The sequence below is a fragment of the Oreochromis niloticus genome, linkage group LG2, assembly GCF_001858045.2.
Source record: "Oreochromis niloticus isolate F11D_XX linkage group LG2, O_niloticus_UMD_NMBU, whole genome shotgun sequence".
NCBI lineage: Eukaryota > Metazoa > Chordata > Actinopteri > Cichliformes > Cichlidae > Oreochromis > Oreochromis niloticus.
The window spans coordinates 33382198-33398002 of record NC_031966.2 but is presented as its reverse complement, the minus strand read 5'-3'; the positions used below and the strand labels follow the sequence as shown (position 1 = coordinate 33398002).

Genomic DNA, 15805 nt, shown 5'->3' with positions numbered 1-15805 from the left:
TGACTCTGTTACTTTACACCCCACATGCAGACCTGGACGAGCAGTTGGAGGCCGAGGCCATTCATCAGGAAGCTGTTTCTATTAGACAAGATAAAGAGGCCATGTTCCAACAAGAGACTTTGTCCTCCAGAGCAAGCAGCGGAGACTTTCCTCCAGGGCTGTCAGACAGTATGAACCTCCCTCCTCCTGAGTGGCCTGACAGTGCTCTAGAAGATGACATCCCTGTTGCAGAGTGAGTGCATGATGGTCTCATGAACATCCAACAGTATCTACAGTGCAGTGCAGTGCTTTTGCATATTTATCACACGTTTCAGATCATCAAAGAAACGTAAATATTAGACAAGGATAACCTGAGTAAATACAAAATGCACTTACTTTTTCTGTGTGAACAAATAATTGCTCCCTGAAGCTAATAACAGCTTGTGCCACTATTGACAGCAAAAACTGCAATCAAGCTTTTGTGATAACTCAAAATGAGTCTCACTGAGGATACGTTTTGGCCCACTCTTCTATGCAGAGTTATTTTAATTTGGCTTCATGGGAGGGTGTTTGATGATGAATGGACTGTTTAAGCTCATCTTGAAGTTCAAGGTACAAACTGACATCCAGACGTTCTCCTTCAGGATTTTCTGGTAGAGAGCAGAACTTATGGTTGCATCAATTACAGCAAGTCTGAAAAGCAGCAGAGCAGCCCCAGACCATCTCACCGTGTTTGACTGTTGGATCATCATTTTATGAAATGCTGTGTTAGATTTATTCCAGATGTAACGGAACTCACACTTTTGCAAAAAAGTTTATTCTACTGAATATTTTCTAAAAGTCCCATCAAGATGGGTTTGTTTGTTTTTTTTCCAAGTGGGAGATGAGCCTTTGTGTTCTTTAGATGTTGTTCTGGTTTCTTTTGAGCCCTCCTGGATGCATCGTTAATGCGCTCTTGGAATAACAAGTAGACCAGCTAATCCAGGGAAAGGTACACCACTATTCCAAGTCTTCTCCATTTGTGGATAATGGCTCTCATTGTGGTTTGCTGCAGTCCCACAATCTTAGAAATGGCCTTTTAACCATTTTCATGCAAATATTCAAAAACTTAAGAAATCAGGAAGTGGGTAAACACTTTTCACAGCACAGTACAAATATTACATAACTGTGATGTCACTGTTTATGCACACTGATATATTTGTGTTTTTATGGCACTATTCAATGTGTATGACTATATATCCCAGTTTTCTATAAAAAAAACAACCCTTTTTTATTTACGAAATTTAGTTTGTTTTTTTATACTGTATGCTATTGGGTATTTCCTTTACGCAGTTGCAGTTCCACGTTTTATCCAGATGAGGCCGCTGTATTATTGGATTATCTCTCACCTGATACCGTACAGTCGATACTCCATACTCCTAAGAACAAGCCAGAAGTATGATTGATAATTAATCAGAAAACTATTTCTACTTTCGACTGAAAAAAGATTTAAATTCACGCAGTAAATAGAAATAACATGTGTGTGTACTACACGTAACGATGCTGAGCTTTCGGAAAAACTAAACCAATCTGCTAGACGTGCGCGGTCACGTCACTCCGCGTGCTGCTCGTGAGCGCGCGGTGTCACCTGTTGCAGTCCTGCCTCGCGCTTCTTCTCCTCGGTGGAGTTTCGGGGGTCGCGCTCTTCCCGCTTCCCTGAGTCCTCTCTCAGGTTTAAGGACAGTGGTGTCGAAACGTTTACCGAGGTAAGAAAGCCCCCGCATGTGTCTGCACCGGTAGCGGCAATACGCGTGTTTTTACAACCTGCTGGTAACTTTGGCTGTTTGGACTCCAGCTCGTTTAACTCCGTACTGTCGCCGCTTTTTAATCTTCCAACAGGATAATTTTCCTTCCTTGTTTATATCGTGGAAACCTGATATGCTATGTCCTCCTTAAAAGGTCAAACTATGTTTAGAGCGCTTGGAAAGTGAACTTTGGGCTATTTAGGGGGTCGGTGTCATTTGGTTGGAGCCGTTTGACCCAGGTCGTGGGGTAGACGTCATAACTGAAATTAAGCCAATTAAGACATTTACGACACCGTCAAGTGCGAAACGGTCATTCATCGCTTTTCTGGAGTTCCTTCAGGCTCTCCTTTCTGTGTATACCATAAATATGTGGCTTTATTTTGCTGTTTAGTTGTGTTTGGTGAGCACAGTCCCCGCTCGGGCCAAGGGGTACCTCAGAATGGGGTATGAGCTCATCAGTATAGTGGTAACTCTGCCCTTCAAGCCACCAGCAGCATTTCTCCAGCTACTGATCATCTGGTTTTGCACTACACCGATATTTGTGGGCATGTACTTTTTTTTGGCACGTGTGTGTGTGTGTGTGTGTGTGTGTGTGTGTAAATTCCATCCAAAGGAAGACTTCTCCATTCTGATGTGTTACAATGATGGGTTTAAGCAGAGACCCAGGTTTTGGATCATGAACCACAAATACATTCTCAGTAAAATATATATAAGTTTAGTAATAGGCTGCAGAATAAAATTACATCACTGATGCTGTTCAGTGAGTTGTTTTTTTTAGTATGTTTCTTTGATTGTCCTCATTATTTGGTTCACATTCAGCTAGAGCGAGTGTTTGACGGTGTGAAGTATGTTTGGCTGTCCAGTCTATATGAGCGTCCAGAGCTATGATCTCATCTGTAATGTGAAGAGCAGACATGGCGTTGGTGTCCTTCAGAAACCCCCCTCTCCCTGGCCTTACTCTGTGTTACACACAACAACAGTTGTTCAGAAACTGTTGGCAGCAGTTTGGCAATTAAGGTCAAGTTGAGGTTCTTTGGCCGCCATCAAGTTTATCTGATTATCTATTAAATTATTTGATTAGGAAGAGGAAATTATCTGAGGCTCGCGAGGCATCTGTTGGTTTTTCCCTACAGTAAAAATAACAGCCCAGATAAATGATGGTGCAGTGTGCTTATTATGGCCGGGTAAAGAGCACTTTAAAATCTGAAAATCAATGGGTTTGTTTTCTTTGAGACACTTTGTGTGACCCAGCTGGCACATCTAGGAGTGACTTTGTTTTCCATTTTCTTCCTTTTTTCTTTTATTGATTAAGTACCCACAACCACTCACCCCCAGCCCCACCCCAAGTTCCATGGCTGTTACCAAGATATAAAGGGAAAATGGGAAATGATAGAATCAAAGAATACATTCATATTATATCGTTACTATGTTGCAGTCAGTGATGTTCCATGCATGTCTTTTTGTGGGCGTGTGTGTGCGCGCGTTAAACGGGTTGGGTCACCAGTAAAGTGTCTGCACCTGCCAGCCGATGTCCGAATACCAAGATTAATATAGCTTTGCCCACTTAATCACACAAACACACACACTTTCACAGGATTGGATCACAGACACACATGGGCACATACATCATGTGTTCAGACAGTAGCATTTAAAGCACACACAAAAAACCCCCACGCATGGATCAACACATTGAATGCACTGTCATTAATTAACTGAGCCTTTGGCAGGTTAATATCCACTTACACAAAGCATGAGCGTTTAACCAGTCGGCCTGAGCAGGGTCTGTTTTTTCAGGCCTTCCTCATATTTCACCAGGCTTGTAGGTATATGACACTATTTGTGTGGATATGAGGAATTAACCAATCAGATCTGAGAAAAATTCATCATAATCAGCTGATTTCTTTGTACAGTGACTTTAGGATATTTAACAAGACCATGCAATGCAGTACATGGGCATTTGCTGAAAAGCATTAGCTTTTTAAAAAAGAATGTTGTATTGTTTTTTTCCTAGAAAATTTCAGCTGTGTACACAAAAGTGTACGGGGGACAGGCGGTGCTGAAAAACACATATAATCTCTGTTCAAAGCTGCAAAGAAATCAGCTTTATGCCCGAGTCATGATTTAAAGACTGGATCATGACTTTGTTCAGCACTTTCTTTTTATGACAGAGTTATGACTATTTCAGTTCTTCTGAGCCAGATGGAATAATCATGAATGCAGTTCACAAAGTTTATTATGAAGCTTGTAGAACGTGTTTTTTTTGTTTTTGTATTTTGCGGCAGTAAGCTACAGGGTTGCACATTTAAGGCCTGACAGCTCCTGACACTGCATTTTTTACGTGACTGGATTTCATATACATGTTACATGGACTATAGACACACTAACGCTTTTACAGCAGTCTATACTTAAAATTCTATTTAACTGTATGTGTCTTAAACTGAGAAAGGTTAAACAGGGTTTGCTTTTGCAACGGAAACAAACCCATAAGTGTGCTGAGCAGAGGTGATGGCAAACTGGCAATTTAAAGTGTTACAATGTGTGCGCTGTTTACTGATCTGCTGGTGTTTGCATTTATAACTGCCAATAAATGGAAATTTAAATGGGAAGAAATGGGAGAAGCAACCTTCAACTAGGGCTGGGCCATACTATACCGTTCACGGTAAGAAATGTTAGGCAACGATAAGAAAATGAAATGTGGCGATAGAATATGGGTAAAACGCGCATGCACAGTGCCTTTGTTTTCATACGCACATGGCAGAAAAAACACTGCGGCAACGGAGAATGAGAAGGGGGGAAAGTGGATTGTTGAGTGAAAAGGATGAACCAGAACTGGTTTGTAAAAATGGTGCAACTTCAGTGATGTGGAACTGGTTTGGTGTTTGTCCGTCAGATACACAACAAAGCACATTTTTTTTTGTAGAACATGCAAGCGGGCCGTCGTTATTGCCGTATTTGTCGGACTAAGGCGCTCGTGAATCTGGGAGTAATCTGGCTCCTAAACTCCGTCCGCTTCAGGTCCCAAAGTCAAACAAACACTGTGGCATCACTAAGAGTTAAACACTGTCTAAATTCTTTCATCTTTAGTAAACCGATCATAGTCACACCTGGTAAAGCAGCAATGCTGAAGTTTAACATCCAGGCATCCATGAAAACAGAATTTATTACATTTAACGGAGTTAGAAGTTAGCAGGAAGTTAGCGGTAGTTAGCTCGCTAGTTTCGCTAGTTACCTAAACATGATATAGCATGTTCTGACTGAGAGATTTCTGAACAATTTAAAACGTACAGCTCTGCTATCACTTCCAACATAAATGAAGACAGAAAACTAAACAGCAGTGACGTTTGTAGGGTTACTGAAGTTGGGCTAGCTGGTATATAATGATGTGCTACGTGATCAATAGCCACACAGCTATGTTAGCATAACATAAACAGTGAAGCTGCCTCTTTCGCGCCAGAAAGAGGAAACCAGCGGATAAACAACAGCAGCACGTTTAAGCTTGATAAGCTGTTGTTAGAATTTATTTAATATTACTTTCTACACCAGGATCCTTTTCTACGTAGCTGACGGCTGGTAACTGTGCAGGGGCGGATCTAGCAAAGTTTAGCCAGGGGGGCCGATAGGGCATGAACAGGGAAAAGGGGGCACAAAGACATACTTTTCTTTCTTATTCTCATTTAAAATGTCTAGCTTTAATAAATAATTATCTGAATCTTACACCCAAAGTTTTAATCTGATGTAAAATGTATAGAAGTCCATTACTGTATATAGTAACTGTTAAGTCTATATACCCGAGTAAGCTATAGTACTTTTTTCCTTTGGGAAGATACCATCTGTGCAGTCTGCAATTCTGTTGAAGAAAGATGTTGAATCTATTTAATTATTCTTGAAAAATAATTGATTTCTGTGCATTTTTTTTCACACTGCATCAAATTAAAGTTGATTACATCGATTAAGCATCACGAGGTGGAGGGTGGGGGGGGTTCCCTATTTTTTATTTTTTATTTTTTTGCTGGGAGTTTTAGAACGCTATTAGTTAGGTTGCTTACTCTTTAAAATACCAGAACAGGGAGGATGGAGTAGGTTTAAGTTTATTAGATTGATCAGTTTTGCTGAACTATGAAATATTTTGAGTGCAGTGTATTTTTTGCATACAGGTATAACAGAATAGCTTCAGTGTTTTTTTTTTTTGTTTGTTTGTTTGTTTGTTTGTTTTTACTTGAGTATGAACTTATACAAAAAGCAGCAAGATATTAAAAAAAAAAAAAACAGTTTTATTGATTAAAACACACTATATCGGATTCATATCGGTATCGGCAGATATCCAAATTTATGATATCGGTATCGGACATAAAAAAGTGGTATCGTGCCATCTCTACTATAAACCAACCACTTGGGTAGAAGGAACATTCTCATCACTGATCTTTAAATCCTCAATCCAATCATGCTAACCTAAAACACAACAGTTAAATGACTGAAATGTGCATATTCAGAGTTATCTGCTAATATTTACTCATCACAGATATAGTATACACACACTCATCATTGAAGATCATTGACACATTCAGTTTTCACCTGTAAAAAGTCCTGATCGCATATATCTAGGGCACATTTCTTTAAAAAATGGATTTTATGATTTATGAATTCAGATTAAAAATAAAATGAAAGCCATCCAGTTCCTTTTTTTATTGTTTTAATCATCCTCTAAAAATGATTGCAAGGTTGACCATTTTTCAAAGACAGTTTCATATCCTCGTCACAAATTTAAATAAACTCTTTTGCAAACCTCAGAGAAATTTGGTAAGAATAGGCCACAGATTACACACACCTCCACTTACAGAACGCTTTATACTTGTCTTTTGTGTTTACACCGCTAAGTCTAACATGCGTCCCTCCATTCAGGCCACATACAGCTTCAGAATCTCCCAGTAAGCATCTATCAGACAGTTGATTCAGATCCAAGGTTTTAGACTCTGGGTCAGCTGATGCTGACTGGTCATCTTGTGCCCCCAGGAGAAGTGCAGAACAAGTGTGTGGATGCAAGGAAGTGTGTGAGAGCGTGTAAAGAGAGGGAGACTGCTATTGTCATTACTGCTCCTGCGTAGCCCAGACTTCGTGGTAGCCATGGGAACAACATTCTTTCCTAGTAGAAAAATAGAGGTCGAGCCAGGCTCGGTATTACAGGAAGAAAACCAGCGAGTGGGCTGAAATGGGAGTATGTCTGTTACCTTCATTAAACAGCCCCACTTGAACAGTTTCAGTCATTTTGAAACATACTGTAATCTTTTATTTCTTTATTTTTTTAAAGAATACAAATATACTTTTTATCATATGGATCGCAAACCTGAGTATTTCACTCACTACTTCAAAGACATCCCTCCCACCTCAAATGACTGTATAGCTGTGGTCAACTGTATCCCGTAAAATGTATACAACACCAGACTCCACATTTTGGAGCCAGAAGTTGGTAAACGAAGTACGTGGAAAGATCGGGGGGTTATTGAGAAAAAAATCTTTTAATTTTACGTGACTTGTAGTAATATATTTTAAATCTAAAGCTAACACACTTGTCTTTATGGCAGTTTCCCTGAGCCTCAGCCAGCCAATCAATACTCTGAAGAAATCTTTGGGCGGAGCGAGGAGGAGATTGCCCTGAGCTCAGAGGGCCAGAGATCCCCAGAGGTCATCTTCCAAGCTTGTACGTCTAGCCCAACCCCACCACCCTCACCCTCACCACCGGCAGAAGTCAAGGAGAAAGCCCAGGCGCCCAAACTGTTCACCCCAAGCAAGCTCAGTTTCACAGTAAGAGTATTTCTGTTGTCAAATGTAAAAAGCTCAGAATTTTTTATTTAATCATTGCACTGAGACGTTGCATGATCCAGTCTTATTTCAGGGTGTAAATTTGGGTTTCCTCTTCCTTCCAGTCCTCCCAGTCAGGAGGCAACAACATGAACCTGTCCGACCTGCCTACTTTCACTCCCAGCACGTTCCCTCCCAGCGCCTTCAACTATGAGCGACCGAGGCATTTTATTCAGTCTCAGCCGGCCTTCCAGGCACCTAGCTACGACAGCGTGCTGAAGGAAGCCCAGGAAAACCAAAACAACTCCCAGCAGAACCTCAGCAGTGCCCAGAAAAGTCCAAATGTCCTGGAGACGCAGAGTCAAACTAAAGCCATGTCCACACAAAGTCAGTCATTTTCTCAGTCAGCGTCAAAGTCCTTGTCAGAGACCCAGTCACAGTTTCAGTCACTGAGCCTCAGTCAGGACCAATACCAGTCAGCCGCACCGCCACAGATCCACATCCAGGCCAACGGAACAGCCAAGAGTTCTCCGTCTTCATCCAGCCTCAGCTCCCCTGTCTCCACCCCGGCTTCCTCTGCTGCACCTGCTCTTTCCTCCACCGGCCCTATGCTCAGTAACTCTCCCACCTCCTCATCTTTCCCATCCTCATCTCTCCCCCGCACCACCATGCGCTCTACCATCACCCTCACCCCTAGTGTCCCCAGTGCTACTGGCCTTGGCAGCGCCACCTTACCTGCTAACCAGGACAGCATGTCGGCCTCTGCTGCTTACCTCTGCTCAGTGTTACCCTCCCAGTCCTCCTCCAAACTGTCTCCTAACACCAACCGTCCCCTCTCCTACACCTCCCCCTCCCGCTCCCCACTCGCACCCTCGAGCCCTCTCCTCCCTATGAGAACCTCCTCTTCTTCATCTGCTCTCCCCCAACAACCTCTGGCAGTGTCTCCTTCCCTCCCACGCTCCCCTCTCTCTTCTTCCTCCTCACCCTCCTTTGTCCCACAGCAGCCTTTCACTCCCAGCACCCAGAACAGTGTACAGCCTGCCGTGGTCTCCTTACCTGCCAGCTATAAGGGGACGCCAAGCACGTGAGTTGCTCGATACCTCAGTTTACAATTTGGCATGCACATTATTACAGTTGGTACAAATTCAGTTTCTGATATTTTGACAGTGAAAATAAACCAAAACACAGACAAACTACAGCCTCCAAACTGATGATAAAATTTAAAGATTTCTGTCAGAAAGTTTAAACAAAAACTTCATGAAGGAAGAATTTATCCCAGGCTCTGTTGGTTTTTGCTAGCTGTACCGGTCGATCTACGTCCCTACCCTCACCTATGGTCACGAGCTGTGGGTAGTGACCGAAAGAATGATATCATGGATACAAGCTGCGGAAATGGGCTTCCTTCAAAGGGTGGCTGGCCTCTCCCTTAGAGACAGTTTGAGAAGTTCAGTCATCCAGGAGAGGCTCAGAGTAGAGCCGCTGCTCCTTCACATAGAAAGGAGCCAGTAGAGGGGGATCGGGCATCTGACGAGGATGCTTCCTGGGCGAGTTGTTCCGGGCATGTCCCACTAGGAGGAGGCCCTGGGGCAGACCCAGGACACGCTGGAAAGGTTATGTCTCTTGGCCTGCCTGGGAACGCCTTGGTGTTCCCCCGGACAAGCTGGAGGAGATGGCTGTGGAGAGGGAGGTCTAGGCTTCTTTGCTTAGGCTGCTGCCCCCGCGACCCGGCCCCGGAGAAGAAGATGGATGGATAGCTGTACCTAATAGATGGCTGCCCGAGTGTACACACTTTGAACAGATGTCGGGTTCATCAGAGTTTAGAATAACTTTTAATCAGCCATGGAGTTTTTACAGGACTGTGCAGTCCTGTGAAATCAGTTAAAGGAGATTCTACTTATTTCCATCTCCGTATTTTTAATTATTGAACTCAAAGTAATCTTTATTTTATAATGGGCACTCAGTCCAACCATTGTCTTAAAGCTATTTAGCTCTCTTTCTCCCCTAAATATAATCCAGCTTTCCTGTTATTGGCTGCCTGTACAAACAAAAGATTTGACCAACAGGAGGCGGGAGCTGCTCACGGCCCGAGCTGTGTGCATAAGATGACCATAAGAAGAATATCCACTCTTATACGATGTGAAAAGTCAAGAAAAAGAAACATCGCAGTCTGAAGCCTAAGCTTGTAGCTCACAGTATTTGAAACTTTGGTCATTTTTATTATTGTAATATTTATTGTAGTAAGTACGCATTGGAGTCCTCAGAGTCTGTGGCATATAATCCTTTCAGTGCACACGTTTGTGCCTTCTTTTATATATAAGAAAAAAGAAATAAAGTAGAGTAGGAGGACACAGGCAGTAAGGAGAAGGGTTCAGTTCTCTCCCTCCTTCCTTTCTACTTCACAGCCTTCCCAAACCCATACTGAAGAAGGCTATAGCTCCTCGACCGTCCTCCGCCCGCTCCACAGATGAAGACATTCAAGGCTCCAAAGACGCTCTGATTCAGGACCTGGAAAAGAAGCTTCGCTCAAAGGAAGCCAGGAGGAGAAACAGCCAGGTGTGCCCCCCTCCTCCACCACCCCACCCACACACACACACACACATACAATGTCTGTTTGAAGAGAACGCAGTACAGTAGTTTGCCAGAAATATCAGTGACCCATTTTCTGTGTGTTGGTTAAAAATGATGTAATCAATTAAAATTTACCAACATGAAGCTTCATTTTTACAGAAGCTGTCTTACGAGGAGCGCATGGCTCGTAGGCTGTTGGGTCCAGACAACACTAACTACGTGTTTGACCAAGACAATCTTTCAGACTCACAACTCGACCAGGTACAGCTTTGACTTTCTCTGTTATTATGAAGAAATTTCCAATCTCAAGAGAGTGTTTCAGAGTGCGCTGCAGGGCTGACGTTCATACTGGCCCTGTTCCAAAACCCATTAGCTTTCATTTAGCCATTAAGTGAAGACCTCGCATTAATACAGTCATTTGGGTTTGAATAGCAGAGCAGGGAGCCAGTTTCCCTCTCAGGGCCTCCTGATGGGCTCCCAAGCTCGAGGTTGAGAAAGCGCAGCAGTATAATCAGCAGCCACAGCGAGCGGCTTCACACTGCCATTTTGACCACGTCACTGTGTGTGTGTGCGCGCGTGTGTGCGTGTGTGTGTGTGTGTGTGTGTGTGTGCGTGGGATTGTTCTGTCAAAAAGCCTGTTGCTCACAGGGCTTTGCACCATCTATTCTCTCTCTCACACACACATCATCCTCTCAAGCCAACCAGGTTGTCAGCAGCTTTTTCGAGCTTGCTTTCTGGGAATGAACCTCTTTCAGCAGTGACAACAGCACCATTGTGTCAGCACACACACACACAGTTACCCTGCTGTCGTTCCTGTTGACCTGTATGAGCTAGTTTTCAGAGCTGAAACTTGCAGTGTGATTGTGTCAGTTTATCTCAGTCTGCTTTCTGTTACAGCCAGATTCACCAGAAGGAAGACACACGGGTGGACTATGGTAAATACAACTTCTACATTTGCACAGAATAATTAACCCAGGTTTCATTTAATGTTTATCCAGCATCTGTGCACTTGTTTTCATCTGCAGGCTAAAAAAAATTAATAAAATAAATTGGCAGTTATTTATAAGTAGATTTGATATTTTTTAATCTGTCTGCTTGCTGCAGGGATCATCAACACTCTCAGCTCTTTGCCCCCATAGGTTTATAGGCAATGTAGGTAATGCTTATTATAGTTGGCAGTTATCTTTCACTTTACCTGAGCTCACTGTCTGCATTTCCACCTCTCTGGTGCTGCTGTAGGTGTGTAACATCCCTGATCACGGTGTCATTATCGCTGTTGTTGTTATTAACCTGCTGGAAAGAAACATTGGCTGCCCAAGCTAAATATGTTTAATTTTTATAGTTTTCCACAAAGACCCGGTCTTTCTTTAATAATATCATATGCTTCCTTGGAGGGGATGACTTAGGCTGCACAGTGAGGGATGTTGGGGCATCAAGGGTTCAGTTTAGACAGTTTAGAGCAGGGGTCGGCAACCCGCGGCTCCTTTGTCCTTATACTGCGGCTCCGGGTGGTTTGGGAAAATAAATTAGAAGTATTTATCTGAAGTGTATTTTATTTATGTTAGTGCTTTTTTAACTTGTAGTTCTAAATTGGAAGATTATTGTGATTTTGAAATATAAAAATACAATTATATTTTATTATTTCATCGCTCACAATAAGCGTCACACTCGCGGAAGCCGGTGTACCCGCCGAAACGCCGTGCATTTATCGAGACTTTCGACCCCAGGTAGGCCAATTATGGATCTTCGGATCCACATTATGTCAGCAGCTGTTCTCCACCGTGAACTATGTTAAAAACAAACACGCTCACGCCTCACAGATGACAGCTTACAGTCCTGCGTAAAGATGAAAGCCCCGATTTGCAGACACTGTGCGCCGAGGTTTGGGACTAGAAGTCTCATTGCAAACATATCACTGGAAACCCATTGATGTTTCCATGAACGCGCTTTTCAGCATCTCTTTATTGACCACTTTTCACACACGGTTGCTGTACACATACAGCCGGCTGTAGCTTTTCAGCTCACAGCCCGACATACACCACCAACAACACAACAGCAGAGAGAGCACAGACGCGGCGAGGCGTGATTGCGGGTGCCGCTCAGGTGCGTCCGATTCCCATGCAGCAGCACTGCAGACCACGCCCCGCCACACACATTAACCAGGTAAAATACATATTTAGGCAGAATTTTGCAAATATCTATTTTTTTAGCGGCATAGTGCTTTTTTTTCAGTTCCTTTTTAATTGGAAAAAAAACTGTTGTGAGGGTGGCGGCTCACAATGGTTTTTGTTTGCTACATGGATCATTTTAGTTCAGCTGGGTGTTTTTCCTTTTGTTATATTTCTTTAAGAGTTCAAAATGTGTTAATTACATAAATAAAATGTAATTTTCTCTGTAGCACTTCATGGATTTCATAAGCAACACACCAGTTTCTCTGTGGATTCTTCTAAAAAGCAGTTAAAAACTTTTCTGTTCAAACAAGCCTTTTGTTGATCTACGTATTTTATATTCTTTACATTATTTACATTTGATCTTTTACATTGTGTATAATGTCTATTGATTGTATTGTTTATTTGAATCTTTGTGTACAGCGCTTTGTGACTGCCTGTCTGTGAAAAGCGCTTAATAAATAAACTTTACTTACTTTAGTTGTCTGCACAAAGCACAAAGGTAAAAAACTATATATACAGTGTTATCTTCATTTTAGATGTCAAAAAGTATTTGCGGCTCCCAGTGTTTTCTTTTGCATGGGAACTGGGTCCAAATGGCTCTTTGGGTGTTAAAGGTTGCAGACCCCTGGTTTAGAGTCATTCCTGACTGTGCCTGGCTCAAATAGTAGCTGACCATTCAACCTGTTCTGCATCCTTTTTTGTCTTAGTTAGTTTTAGCCAATGAAAAAAATTGACTTTATATCTGCAGAGTCTGTGCTGCATCAAATGCAAATTTATACCATCCCATTCTAATAGCAGATGAAACAAGAGAAAATTGAAAACAAAGCTGTGAGATTATACACTTTACCTCCATTAAAGCCTCGATTTAAAACAAAAGCCGAGCAATTAATCGCTGTGCAACCCAACCCCAGCTGCCTGCTGGTAAGGATTAGAGGAGGCTCGAGTTCTTCGTAGCATATTTGTGATGTCAGCGGACAGAAACGGAAAAGCAGTCGGCGTTAACGCATTTGCTTGTGTGTGTCTGTGTGTGGTCACTAGTGGCCTGTAAAGTTCAGTCATTGAAAGTGAGGTTATAAGTAATCTCCTCTGCAGGGGGAGGCACCACTCGCGCACAGATGAGAGGGGTAATGAAGGATCGGCTATCCAGGAGAAATGTTACGCGCCTCGCTTCCTGCAGGTCCCTCCAGACGTCACGGTGGAGGAGGGGCGCTTCTGTAGGATTGACTTCAAGGTGGCTCTCTTAAGACTGAAGGCTTCATATACTGGAACCCACACAAAATTAAGTTCAATAAGCTATTTTTCACTAGCGATGAATCATGAAAATGTGTTAATTTCAGGTGGGAGGCCTCCCAACACCCGATGTCTCCTGGTATCTGGACGGTAAAGCCATTCGTCCAGATGACTACCATAAGATGCTGGTGTGTGAGAAAGGGATGCACTCATTCATCATAGAGATTGTGACGGTGCATCATGCTGGTGTGTACGAGTGTGTGGCCAGGAACCGAGCCGGGGAGAGCAGATTTACCATGAGGTTCAATGTAATAGGTAAATATTACTGTGCTCTTCGTCATGGCGACTGATTTAACGATACCGCCTTTCTCTCCTCACTGTGGGAGAGGACTTAATCACATGTATCCTTGTTCGTCTCTGCAGCTCAGGAAGTGCTCCGTCCTCCTACCTTTGTCAAGAAGATGGTGAACTCCAGAGCTCTAGAGGGCGACACGGTGAGGTTAGAGTGCAAAGTGGATGCTTCCCCTCCACCGCAGCTTTTCTGGAAGAAGGATAAAGACATGCTGCACATTGACCCCAACAGAATGAGGTGCGTCAACTAAAGTTCAGACTCCACCGTTCAGGTGATGATACCTGGCATCGACTCTGTGATTGTGACACTTTGGCCCGTATGTGTAACTTTACAGTCTCTCTCATTGTTTCACTGCAGTCTGTACCAGGATGGGTCAGGCCGCCAGTGCTTGTTGATAGAGAAGGTGATGAAGTCAGATGCTGGCTGGTACACTCTGTCTGCCATTAACGAGGCTGGCATGTCCACGTGCAACGCCAGGCTGGATGTAGGAAGTAAGTGTGTTCACTTTCATATGCAAATAAGCTCCGAGAGGCCGCCTCAGCTATCTGCTGAGTGAGATACGAGAGGCTGCTCGTTACCATAGAAGCCCAGGCTGTAAAATCAAACACCAGATGGAAAACGCTGTGTGCCCAGTGTCTCCATGAAACGCGCTCTGTCTCTGGGAGCTCATCAAACAAATGGCGCGTTATGTGATCGAGCGGAAACTCGATGAACGCACGAGGCTCCGAGCTGCCGAGGAATACGGTATAATCTCCGAGCGATAACTGTGAGGCAAATACAACACGGCTATTGGGTTTCTGCTTTCTCACATAACACCATCTGCTCTGTGGAGAGGTCCTCTATACACAGCAAACATGAAAGTGAGTTTAAAGCACTTTCTCTGAACCACAGCTCAGAAACTGGAGCTCATCAGGAGGTTTTTAGAAGTGAAGACAAGGAGTCAGCTGAGGCAGGAGTGGAATTGGCAGCCATGAAACTGCACTTTCACATTTTTACCTGTATGATGGCATTATACAGTCTGTAAACATCACATTTGGTTAGGTTTCCTGGTTACTCCAACTCCAACCCTGTAATGTGAATTTACTTTAATAATTTACAGTGTTTTATGGGTGTTAGTTAGAATGCTAATTTATTCATTGTTCTCTGAATGCCATTCCTGAGGAGAACAATTTTCAAAGGCCAGAAGTCACATATACTTTGCCCACCTGGTGGACAAAAACAGTACTGCAGTCCTTTGTTGCTGTACTTTGAAAGCTTTCATCTTGGCAGCAGGTGAGGTGAGCGATTCTCCTCCAGATGCATGTAGATGTCACCGACGGCTCTCTGGAAGAGGAGATTATGAATAACGAGTCCAAAATTCAGTTTCTCTTCAAAGAAACACTTTTGTCCTGCATTTACCGACTGTCCACTACAGAAGACTGTCAAGAGTAATGTTTGGCCACCAAGGTGGTAAGTCGGTCATGTGACTGAAAAGTGTGGATTGCACAGGGTTAGGGTGCTGCTCAGTGATGACAGAGTTCAGTGTGTGAAAATGCAGTTGAAAAGCACAGCGTTCACCAGGGCAGGTCAGTCTCCTGTTTCCACATTTATTCATCTTAATTAAAATGAAAAACATTTGATGGTTTTTATCCAAACGTTTTTAATCTGACACCTTAGTCTGTTCCAGTTGATAACATGTGGCAGGCTTAGACCAGAAGAGTAGAGGTTATCTGATCCTAACTTTAATCATTTTTAAATTGTTCCTGTTTGTTTGTTTGTTTGTTTTTTTACATCATAGCGTTGAAAATATTTTTAAAAAGGTGGGAATAGTAATAGATACCATAGTCGTGTCTTCATACAGTGCATTATTACAAGAACTTTACTAAAACAGTATTCAGTTAGGGCTCAGCAGCAGGGAAGGCTGATGGTGAACTGAAAGGAATGCT

The 15805-nt window shown here is 43.0% G+C and overlaps 1 protein-coding gene across 4 annotated transcripts in view; it reads left to right on the top strand.

Moving 5' to 3' along the window:
- myot (myotilin) overlaps positions 1-15805 on the top strand; it is a 38218-nt gene that overhangs the window by 19370 nt on the left and 3043 nt on the right. For 3 of the 4 annotated variants that reach the window (XM_019346538.2, XM_019346533.2, XM_025898420.1), the window contains 10 exons: positions 31-232; positions 7343-7562; positions 7685-8643; positions 9962-10112; positions 10287-10388; positions 11025-11062; positions 13376-13529; positions 13636-13843; positions 13952-14117; positions 14238-14371. In XM_019346538.2, the coding sequence (XP_019202083.1) occupies positions 31-232; positions 7343-7562; positions 7685-8643; positions 9962-10112; positions 10287-10388; positions 11025-11062; positions 13376-13529; positions 13636-13843; positions 13952-14117; positions 14238-14371 (2334 nt within the window). The remainder of the gene's footprint in view (positions 1-30; positions 233-7342; positions 7563-7684; positions 8644-9961; positions 10113-10286; positions 10389-11024; positions 11063-13375; positions 13530-13635; positions 13844-13951; positions 14118-14237; positions 14372-15805) is intronic. The other variant, XM_025898415.1, reaches the window with a different exon arrangement.